Here is an 11,819-nt window from a genome sequence, read left to right as displayed (position 1 = left end):
TTTATGTTGAATTCAAAGCATATTACTAAGAAAGTTTAAAAATTCAGGTTAAAAATGTGAAACTTGCAAGAGAAAAGAGTAATATTGTCTGCAACAGGTTAAACACCAAAAAGGGCAGAGAAAATTAAGAGTGTCTGCATTCCACAATCTATGGATCTGCCTACATATATCTGTTTGCTTCAAGTGCCCTTTGTGATCTGTCAGAATTATTTAAAAACTTTTAAAAATGTATGGAAACGAATTTAGTCACGTATCACAGACTAGCTCAGGAAAGAGAAGAGTCTCATAAATCACAGAGGGATTAAGGAGGGGGTGTGGGGGTTCAGAAAAGTGAGGGTTGGTGACGTCTGTTTCTGTGCAAGTGCCATCCTCACCCTCCAAGTGTAGGGGCGAGGTGTCTCTCAGTTCATTTAACCATTGTGACACCCATTCAGTTCCCGCAAAATGCAGAAAATTCAAAATATTCCTTCTGCAGAAAGTGACTGAAAGCTAATCTCCTGTTTGAGTTTCCCTGCTAATTTCCATAATTTTGTTACTTTCATAATTGAAATTATTTTCTTCCAGATTTCTACTCTTGGAGTTGTCAGAAGGCACGACTGCAGTGAGTTTACAGGCTCCTGTACTATCCCTCTGAAATGCAGGGGTTTTCCCCAGCTACTTGGTCTATCCATAAAGCTCTTGGTAGGGTGGAGATGCTGCTCTGGGTTGATGCTTACCCTGTTTCTGATGCAGACTTGTGCCCACAGCACAACAGTCTCATGCTTCTATGCAAAAGTCTTCACCTAAAAAAACCTTCCAGAAAAAAATTCCACTTCTCTGGTGCCCCATCCCAACCTGTGCCTTCACTCAGAAGGCAGCATTGCTTTCCCACAGATGCATTTATCTGAAGAGCTTTGCAATCCTACAACAACCCATCCCCTGGCCCCTATATTCTGTATTCTTCCTAAAGTCTGTAGGTTGCATTTAAAGATAGAGCATGCCTTGGCTGTGTGTCTCACTGGGCAGAGGGCCTACTGCCTGTCATCTTTGATGTCTTTCTTACTACTTGTTTCAGTTGGTTGTTTTCTTGGTATTTAAAGGCTTTGTTGAGTTCCACACTTTCAATTAAGGAGGAAAAATGCTCTCTGTGTTGTAAGAATGAAACTGGCAGTTGTATGCTTTGGTTTGTAGCATAAACAGTTGCACAAGGATCCATTGGCAATCTTCCCTTCACTAAGGAGGCTATCAGCTAAATGTCACAGATGTGTCTGGGTCTTGCCAAGAGCTGGAAATGTACTGGGAAACTTCTGAAAATGCCCTCAATAAATAATAAATAAATAAATAAATAAATAAAAAGCTCTCAAGGATGTAGTGGAGATGTGCTAGCTGCAGCAGGGGATGGAGACTCTCTGAGCATCAGGTCTTTTTTTGTATTTCTCCTTACTTCTGGATCCTCTTCCTCATGTAAGAGGCCGTGCCTCCCCCTTCACTCGGAGCCAGTCTTCTTCCTCAGCAGCTCACTCCTTCCGTGTGGCCTATAAAGCCGAGCTTTTCCTTCTCAGTAACAGGATCACAAATAACATGAAACATTAAAATGCCCTAGCCCCATGACACCTTCATTACAACTAAAGCAACAGCATGATCTTGTTGCTGGAATGCTTGCCCTCCTTTCCCTCATCACTCATCATCACTTCATGGTTTAACTATAACCTAATCCTGCAAACACTTCCTACCCAGCAGAACACTTACCAGCACCTAAGGAGCCCACTGACATTGGTGGATTATTCCAGGTAGTACGTTCTAGGAAAGCTAAAGAAGTGTTTGTACCACTGGGCCATTTGGTTTGTAAGCTCTTGGGGGATATTACCTTTTTTCTATAGACATATGCACACGCACAGTGCTGTATAAATAATTACTAATAACAGAACTCCCATCAAATTACCACATATGGGAATTTGTACCACCAGCTTTCCTGGCTGCTAGAAAGAAAATGACAGAATCACAGAGTTTGGAGAAAGCCTCCTGATAGCATACCTGGGATTGCAGTGTTCACCTCATTTTAGGAAAGTGTTTTCTCTTCCTCTGCACCAGAGGAAATATTGAAAGACCTTCACCTGGCAAGAAATGCACAGGAAGCATATTTTAAGTTTATCCAAAATCTGATGAATATCTCCCAAAGGTAAATTAAAGTTCTTATCACCCTGTCTAACCTTTAATTACATAAAACAGGAGGTCTGGGTTGTATCAGACTATTGACTCTTTGTGTTAAGATTTCTTTTGCTTTCAGCAGTGCTACACAAGCTGTTCCTTGGTGAAGGCCTTAAGCAATAAAGTAACTGCTAATTTTATTTCCAATGGACTCACTCTTTTGGTCTCAAATTTGGTTGTACTATTTTGTCTCTGAAATACAATAGAACTAATCTGAATGGAACGAAATTAACAAACAAAAAGAAAAGATTACACCAGGGAAAGCAAATATACAAGCCAAAACAGAGCTGAGAGACCACAGAAGCTTAGAGCTCCGTATGATGTTCCAATACAACTTCTGGGCTTAAGGGAAAAACAAAGACCTTCTTTTCTTTTTAAATATGAATAAGAAAATAAACCAAAGCTACTTGTTAGAACATAGTCCCTTCTTGACTTCAGATGCAATCTGGATCCATGAAAATTACTCTTTCTGTAAAGATACTGAGTATGTCATAGTCATACATTTCTCAGGCTTACATCACCTATTGCTCAGACATCACTCAAGTTCATCACTCAAGTGCAGGAGTCATGAAAGAAGGTGGTTTCCTTCTCACTAAGAAGACTTCTGTTTCCTCGTGGGGAGGGTGACATACATACATCGCATTCAGCTGCTGTGCTTTCCACGTGCTTTTGCAAAGCAAGCTGAATATTCTTTTCCACCTGCAAAGGATGCTTTAGCCAGCAAAACATGGGAGTCACTGGGCTACTTTCCTTCTCTATGGAAACCATTCCATTTTGTACAGAATAATTTAATATTCAGTGGTTCAGAAAGTACAAAAGTGAACATGAGTAACTGCCTCTTCATAAGCTAATATGATACTTCACTATTTTAAGGAAAAAAACTTGGAACACCAGACTCTTTCTGTCTTACTCTGTAAGAACTCTAAGCACCAGGTAATAGGAATAGCATTCCTTTCTCACTGATGTAGTAAATGCTGAACAGATCTGTTCCAAGTGGAGAGGCCAAGCTGGAGAGAAGGACGACACCCTGCTTCAGCAGAGACTACAGCCTGGTGGCTCAGGGTATTCTCTGAAGCAAGAAGTGGAGGAATAAGTTAATTTCCAATCTTAGCTACTGAGCAAAAAGCAAGTTTTTACTGGCAAGAGTTTCTCCTTCATCAGTATTTGCTATCTTGCCCAAACCAGTAAGAATCCCTGAACATCTACAGGATAGGGTATCTTCTCCCTGGGAGGAAGGAAGTATCCAGCTTCAGAGCCTCAAAGTGTCTGGAGTAGGAAATTGTTCGTGTGGCTAAGATCAAAGTGCTTCTGAACATGCCCAGAAATGGGCAATCTTCTACACTGAGAAGTTGTCTGTTTGTGGTGTTTAAGATGTTTTGTGCTAGGTCTGGGATACAAGGAGATTTCCCCATACTTAGTTTGTCACCAAGTAAGGCATTTAAACATTTGTGTATCTAGAACACATGTGCTTCTGTTTTCAATTGGCAGACAGATCATCTGTGTACATATATTCACATGTACATAGACACATACACAAGAACATGTAGTTTGAATCCATTTCCACACACAGAAACACAGAAGTGTATATATAATATTTAAGTATAGTGTGCATAGATTATGATATAATATATATGCTATATATGTAAGAAACATTTACCTCCATTTGAAAAAGCCAGTACTGCCCCTTTTTACAGATTTTGCAAAACTGCTATTTTGTCTTAATTCTTCAACTGAAATATGAAGGACTTCTGTCTATAGAAAGAAAGTAAACCATGTTTCATTTGAGAAGGGATTCTTAGGAGGTTTTGGTACACCAAAATGTAAAAGAAAATAGCAAAAAAAAGTCATGAAAGCTATTAAGTCTCTGATTTCTCAAAAACTCTTGTTCACAAAAACTGTTTTCACAATATTTTTGAAATCTGTGTGGAAATTTTTGCTTCAGACTTTGTGCAAATGCAAAAGTTAGGAGTACAACTGATGCTGAAGGAAGGGACAGAATTCTACTGCACTTAACCTTCACAAGCCTGCAAAATGTGCGGCAAAATTTTGCACATAAGAGTGTAATGACATTGACAGTGTCCTTTCTGTTCAACAAGCCTCTTATTTTTGAGGTATTCACAACAGGCTGATCGATCTGCTGGTATTTCAAAAGCAGTTTCCAAGTGACTCCAAAAGTGATATTCAAAATAATTGTGCCCAGTTGGGATCACATTTTCAGAAGACATCAGAAAATCTCACCCTTTCTGGTATATTTTAACTAGGTCAGTGTTGTTAACATTCTGGCCCTGGGTTGTTTTGTCTGTGAGTTAGAAGAAACACTGAAATAGTAGCAAGATACTTCTCTGCTCTGCGTTGATCACATGCAAGAAGCATTTCACCATAGTAAGAGTAGCTGTGTTGAAATGAGCTGCATAAATTGACTGCACAGCCTTGGGCTGGGCAACTTTTCTTTCATAAGGAATTACTGCTTTTCTGTGCTCTTTTAGTTGTTTACTCCTACCAGGTATTGTGCACTGGAGCAGCACTCTTTGCTTACCAGATAAGTAACTACATCGTTTCTACTGCATCTGTAAACAGTTCCCAATTCAGGAATTACCTGTGGGGTTAAACTTACTTACCAATAATCCCAGTGATATGACAGCTGGGGCCTCTGTTAATGACTGCATGTAAAAGCTGGTCAAAGTATAGCCCCTGTGCTGCACTTTCATGGATGCTGCTTCCTTGATAAGAAACAATTTCTGCACCTCTTTTACTCTGTATCTTGTTTCCCTATAAGAGGAAGTCAAGTTTGGTTGGCAATAAATTGCCATTTTATAAAAATAGAAGGCAAGAAAGTTCAGTTTAAGTACTTTGGTTATCACATGTATTTGATCTAGCTACGTACATGGCTTGGGGTTACACCATTGGATTAAATTCAGGTTCTGTTGAAGTCAATGGACAAACATCTACTGTCTTCAGCAAAGCCTGGATGAGCTCAGTCTTTCAGTTTCAAAATAAAAACCAAAACCAAGTATATTTTAGGAAATAGGTAATCCAATTTTTGCACCAGAGACAGATGTCACATTTTGATTTCTTTTTCCCTATCATATTTAAAAATGTCTTCTTTGTTTTGAACAACACGTGAAGGCCTCCTATTTTTAACCCCCCCAAAATTTTAAAAAGTCAAATCTGTTTCCAGCCCATTTCAAACAGAGTGAATTAGGGGTGTGGTTGGGGCTGGAAACAGACAATTTTAAAACAGGGAATTAGACGACATTGATTTTACTCTTATTGTCCTTGAACATTTTTAACAGCTATCAGTCATTTAGAAAAAAGAAAATTTATGCTGCACATATAATCACAAACAAAAGTAAATAAGCAGGTTTAGGTGATCTGTTTTAATGCACAAATATAAATTTAATATATTTTAGCGAGAAGTATAAACCGTTTTATCCAGGTTAATTTTCTTCTCATTTATCATGTGCTGTTGGATAAAGCTTCATGGGCATTCAGGCTCAGAACTCCAAATAAAGGAAAATTTGGACTTTAGAGGAGTTATATTTTCAGGTTAGCAAGCACTCTGTTTTGCTTTCCCTCTTCTCATAAATCAATTATTGAGGTCTATTTAATTAAGAACAGATTAGAAACATTTTCATTGTTGTTTTTCAAATTTCCTTCATACTGAAGTGCTACAGAGTTAAAACACCAAGCACAAAAGTGCACAGCCAACCATGACTAACTGCATAAAACAAATAACAAGCCATATGATCAAAACCAAAAGTCAGTGCCATTCATGTGGAATAATAGAAATCATACCACCAAAACACTTCATCCACGTCTCCTGTACCCACGTACACACTTGCTCAGCTCATATCACATCTCAGGAATGCAGTTACAAACAAAAAGGGACCTGTAGGAGAGATAAATACCCAGAGGGGAAGAGCATTTCCCTGTGTCTCATCCTGACTGTATTTTAACACCTTCATCTTGGGGTTCATGGGCCATGAGGAAGAAAAGGCAGAGCAAGCTGCTATTTATGACGTTTCTCTCCTTCCAGCTCTTCTACAGATGTTCTTGGGGAGCTATGCCAAATATACACACCAAACACTACTGCTTAGGGCAGATAACTTGCCATGTCTGAGCTGGAAAGCTGGTGAAAGACAGTCACCATCCATCGTCACTGGTCACAGAACAATGTCCCAGCAAAGCACACGAAACCATCACCCCATGTTGTATTCCGAGCTCTGACATAATTGCTGTCTTCACCATCATTAAAAATCACCTTCCACTGTCTGCTCAGTTTTCTCAGGGGTTGCAAAGGCCAGAAAACATTACCTGTTTGTGGGATGCAACTGTGAGTGGGGGAATGGTGGATGTGACTAGGAGAGGATAATAAAATTTTACTAACCAGGGTTTTTTTTTTTAATAGTGTTTTGAAACAAGTAAACAAAAAACCAACCCATTGCCTATTAAATGGAAAACAAATCCAGCTTAAATTTTTTGCTCAACTCTCACTGCAGGAAGTGGGAAACTTTCTGCTCTTTCATGGGGAATTGGAGCAGGCCAGAAAGAAGAACCACCCACCAATAAAATGCATGTAGTAAAGCACTGTCAGAGAGATCAAGGGCTTTGCATACACTTTAGGATGGATTAAATTTCATTGTCACTTCAGGACAAGGAGGAGGAGATTCCATATTCCTGCAGTCATTCGTCCCAGCTACTCCTCTACTGATTTTTAAAATCTGTTGTGATGCAGCCCTTTGCTCATGCTTCAGAGGGGAGAGATGACAGAGGAAACAAGAGCTCCTGAGGTTCCTGTTATCAAAAGACCCTTTGAAAATGTTGCTGATAAGGGCTAAATATTTTAAATCCTGTGATTATGATTTTGGTCAGGGGAAATTACATGCCAGCTTAATTCTTTCTTGAATTCAGTGAGGACTCTAGATGAGGGTTAAATTCAGCTCCACTGTAAATGGAAGGTGATGGCTGGGGACAGAGATCTGCACCCTGTTTTCTGGATCTGCGGCCCCAGAGCTCCTGTGTTTTGTAGTTGCAGGAAGCAGCATATCTGTCCCTTTGGAAATCAGTGCTACATGTGTCAATGTACAGAACAGAAATTACCAGAGTGCGCTGAGTTGTTGACAAGCCAGTGTGCTACTGAAGATGACAACTCAGATACAAAATTAACAGTGTGAAGTCCCATATCAGATACCCCATTCACTTGGTGATGAGCCTTTTCCAGTGCAGGTTCTTAGTTCACTGACCCCTGGAAAGGTGTTGAACAGATTTTCTGAGAGGATACCTCTATTTTCTCTTGGACATAATTCCTCCTGATTAATGAGTATTATAGGTCCAGCACTGATGACAAATAATGTTTTGAGTCCTTAAAGCGTTGAACACAGTGCCATTAGTAGTCTGCTAGACAGGGATACTGCCTGTCCTAGGCCCTGTCCATTATTCCTGCCTTATTCCTAAGCATCAGTTTGCACCTTAGATCCACTTCTGTAAAACATGGCACTTGCTCATCTTTTCAAGAGCTCTGAGACACAGGATGAGATGTATGGGATGTGTGCACAAGAGGGAACTAAACTATACTTGGTGCTTTGCAAATAGAGACTTGACAACGACTCTACCTCACAGAAGTTATAATCTAAGAAATAAAAAAATGTTAACTGCTGTCAGAATAGTAAGCAATACCCTCAGAACCAGTAATAGTATTCAAACATATTGAAAGCCTTCTAGTTTTCATCATTAGCTATTTATTAAACAAAACTAGACATAAAGTCTGTTTTGATCCACAAGTGCTTATTTTAGGAAGCAAAAAATTTTTAAAAAATCAGGTTACTGGAAGAAAATAAAGACTTAATTCCTCCCCAGAATCTTTCAGATACTGGCAGCTCAGGAAATAAGAGGAACAGCTGTGAACCAACAAGACTGAAGATTGGAGACAAGTCCACTGGCTGCTGCAACATCTCTGGTGCAAGGATTTCCCTCAAGCTCTTGGGAGGTTGCTAGTGATAACTCCAAACTGCATTTAAAGTGCATTCCGCTACATGTGTATGAATACTGTAGGATTTTCTTTGAGTAAAGAAATACTGCAGGTGGACTGACAAATCTTTTCATTGTCACAGGAACCTTGGAGTGCCTTAATGACACCAAAATGACATCATGATGTTCAGGTGCAGTATCTTGATGAGCTGCATATAGAGGTCTTTGTGATGCCATCAGTACCTGCAGAGAGCAGGAACTCTTTCTTCAGATTATTCCAGGAAAAGCTCTGTCAGCCTTCACTGGGGCCTTTTTGGTAAAGGCATTTAACCTGTGTGCTTGAAAGGTGCTTTAAGACTGCCATCTATGTGTATTTTACATAAGGCTGCACAGATTTTCTAACTTGTGATTACAACAAGCATTAGTAAACCCTGCATTTGGAAATTAGCTAGAAAACTTGCTACTATATGACCATCTTCCCCCAGTCTGCTTCATGCTTATAGTTTTGAGAAAAAAGAGTGAGTTTCTCAAGTCAGCTTCTTGCCTTGTTTTAAGCCAACAGTCAGAATCAAGCATAGTTCTGACTAGGAAGAGAATCTGAAATAATAGTTTCATGAAGATACTCTCTACTGTTGCCTTGGGCTGAATGAGCCCTCTTGGGCCCAGACAGCTGGTTGCATGGATTTGATGGCAATTTGCTCATTTAGAGTGAGGCAAGCATCATTTTGCTGTACTTCATACGCACTGGAACAAGCCTGGTGCTCAGTGAAGAGCCTACCTGCAACAAAGCAACTAATCTGAAGTTTACCAGTACAAAAGGCTTCTCTGTAGTGAGGGGACAGGGAACCCACCACAGTGATTTTGTCAATGCCAAGGAGACCATACTGCCAGTCTCCTTGTCACATTCTCCCCAGTAAGCATAGCCTCTCACCCTTTGGACAGAGTTGTCAAGGAATGGGTTTGCCTCTTTCTTTTGTTCTTGTCCATGGGAGGGGACAGGGATGCCTTTTGTATCCTGGATACTGGCAGGTACTGCTACAGCACAGACTGAGCCTGTTTCTGAGCTCTCTGATGAGGTGAAACAGCAGAACTTCTGCTCCAGTTGCCAATTAGGCAGGTAACATATCCCTGAGAAAGATGGTGTGCAAGAGCTAATTATTTTTGTATGCTGCTGCTTGAATAACTTGAGTCTGCCAGGTGCCAAATGGCTCTGGAAATCTCCCAGTTCTGTGAGAACTGAAAGGTTCACCTTGTTCCTGGCTCCTTTATGGAGTCAGACCCTAGAAAACTTCTAACTTCTAGTACAAAGGCTCCTTATCTGCTGGGGGTGAGGGTGAATCATACCCATGAGAAACTTGAAGTAGAAAAAAAGGACTCCATCCACTGATTGTGTAAGAGCATGAGGCATGCTACCCTGAAAGCCTGCTCCAGAGGTGAATCAATGCCACCATACCTTGCACCATTTCCTTACATTGCTGTTAGTCTGCTTTCCTGTGTGAGGCACTTCGACTGTGATCCCTGGATCACATTTCTTCAATCTTGTGCAATGTTGTCGTGACTGTTAGGCAGTTGGGAGAAGCTTTATTTGTTTGTTGCATTAGGTTTACATAAAATAAAGTATCCATATTTTGTATAAAAATATTACTTAAATACTAGCATGTCTGGTCTAACACACTAAGTTTGTAGAAGGTGGAGGCATGGGGAAAAGTAGGTTGAACTCTGGCTTTGGTGTGTTAGCCAGTCATTTGTTAGTCTGTAATTGTTTGCAATTCTTTCTCTTAGTTGTCTACATGTGAATGATAAAGAAAGAGAAGACACTGTCATTGTACACATGAACTGATGTGGTTTTACTGCATTTGGCCACACACTTAAAAGAAATATGCTGGTACAGAGCAGCCACAGATCTTATCTCTGCTGCCACTCCTTTCACAAAAGAATGATCTTTACATCAACAGTTTTCCACCCTGGGTTTGATAACACTGCAGTCCTCCCTTTTGCTCTTGGTCCGAATGCAGAGATTAAAAACACTCAGTTGATGCAAACGGTGGGTTGATACAACACACAGAATGGGGTGTAGATGTGCTTCACACAACAGAGAGCAGAACTGAAGGGGAAAATGTTGCTTGGAGGCAAAGCAACTCTTTAATTGATTATGGCAAGGAAAATAAAATACCATATCTGCTTTTTTCCTGGAGTATATCAAGACTGATCATAACTAACATCTGTTCATGTTAAGCAAATACTTGCCATGATTTAAACTTCTGTTTGCATACAACTCCGAGTAGTGCATCGTAAAGTCATACATATTCATATAGAATGAAGAATGCATAATGTCTGCATAAAAAGATAAGCTGTATGACCGTATATGAAGACAACAACTACAATTCTCACAGCACTGTCATTGGTTAATTTTAAAATATTCAAGCATTATTTAAAAAACAGTAAGCTGAACTTAAAACTACACTACAAAAAATTGTATAACTGAACCAATGCTGACTTGTTTTCGTCAATATTAATCAATTTTAAGGTTTCTCCTTTTTTTCTAACACTCTTTTTAATTAGTTGTTATTTTAACTTCCAGTAACACCATCAGACTTCTTCTGCTTCTGGGCAATTGAGTTATACTCTGACCTTCAGTTCTAAGGGAAATGTTCAATTTTATTTTTTTCACAGTTGAATAAACAGTACCATGTATACTATCTCTTGTGTTAGAATAGTGTTGTCTTCACATAAGACTCAAATAATGGTATTAGTCATTTATTTCCTTGTACACATACACCCTATTGCGTGTTGACAGGTTTATAAGGATGCAGTGGCAGCCGTGGGTGCTGGGAAGCTCCTAGACGACAGCCTTTGAATCCTTGCAGTCCTGAGCAATGGTGCCTGAGTTAGTCTGTTTATTGTCTGCTTTCTCTCCCAGATGCTTGACTTGTCTGAAAGATTAATACATTAACAAGAGTGGTAAGGTCCAGGGTTGCACATCTTTAAGACATGTTTATTACCAGATGGCACATGAGATTCAAAGGTCACTGTGGAAGGTAACATTTTAAAGTGAAACAACAATATTTACGTTCAAATACTGTGCTGATGAGATCATATGGAAAAATGTTTCTGATTAAATTATTTTACATATAGCCACAATATATATATAGAAAATTCCAAATGCCACTTCTAGTCTTACTTCTTTTATTCTATTACTTCCTCATTTATTTAGCAACATAAGACTACCTTCTTACATAAACAGACTAGCAGTTGGGAAAAAAAATCTTTACTGGATGGACAATCTCATTTTCTGAAATGAAAATCCAGTGTGAAACTTGGCTCTATTGTCTGCTACTTAAAGCTAATATTCCATATCACAGTTTTTTAAGACCTGAAATAAATTTAAACTTCTAAATGCTCTGAGGTAAAATTCATCCTGCAGTCATAAGGACTTCTTGGCAGACAGCTATCCTTATTATTTACAGGAGATATCATGTGATACAACACATTTGACAAAAATCATGTTATGCTACTTACACAGAATCCATACAATGAAAAGAAAATCCTTTTCTTTAGCATTTCCATAGGAGGACTGACTGTCTCATAGCTCATTAGCAAACATTACCAGTAACACTAACCCTGAAATCGTATTTATCCTCTCAAATTGTCACAAACTGTATATA

General features: G+C 39.3%; 1 protein-coding gene across 3 annotated transcripts in view; it reads right to left on the bottom strand.

The window, feature by feature from the left end:
* Positions 1 to 9,977: 9,977 nt before the first annotated feature.
* Positions 9,978 to 11,819, bottom strand: part of STAU2 (staufen double-stranded RNA binding protein 2) — a 177,616-nt gene continuing 175,774 nt past the window's right edge. For all 3 annotated transcript variants that reach the window (XM_071554347.1, XM_071554346.1, XM_071554348.1), the window contains one exon: positions 9,978 to 11,087. In XM_071554347.1, the coding sequence (XP_071410448.1) occupies positions 10,994 to 11,087 (94 nt within the window). In that variant the 3' untranslated portion in view covers positions 9,978 to 10,993. The remainder of the gene's footprint in view (positions 11,088 to 11,819) is intronic.

This window comes from Pithys albifrons, chromosome 4, assembly GCF_047495875.1.
Source record: "Pithys albifrons albifrons isolate INPA30051 chromosome 4, PitAlb_v1, whole genome shotgun sequence".
Classification (NCBI taxonomy): domain Eukaryota; kingdom Metazoa; phylum Chordata; class Aves; order Passeriformes; family Thamnophilidae; genus Pithys; species Pithys albifrons.
The sequence above is the reverse complement of the archived record's forward strand: the minus strand, read 5'-3'. Positions and strand labels throughout refer to the sequence as shown.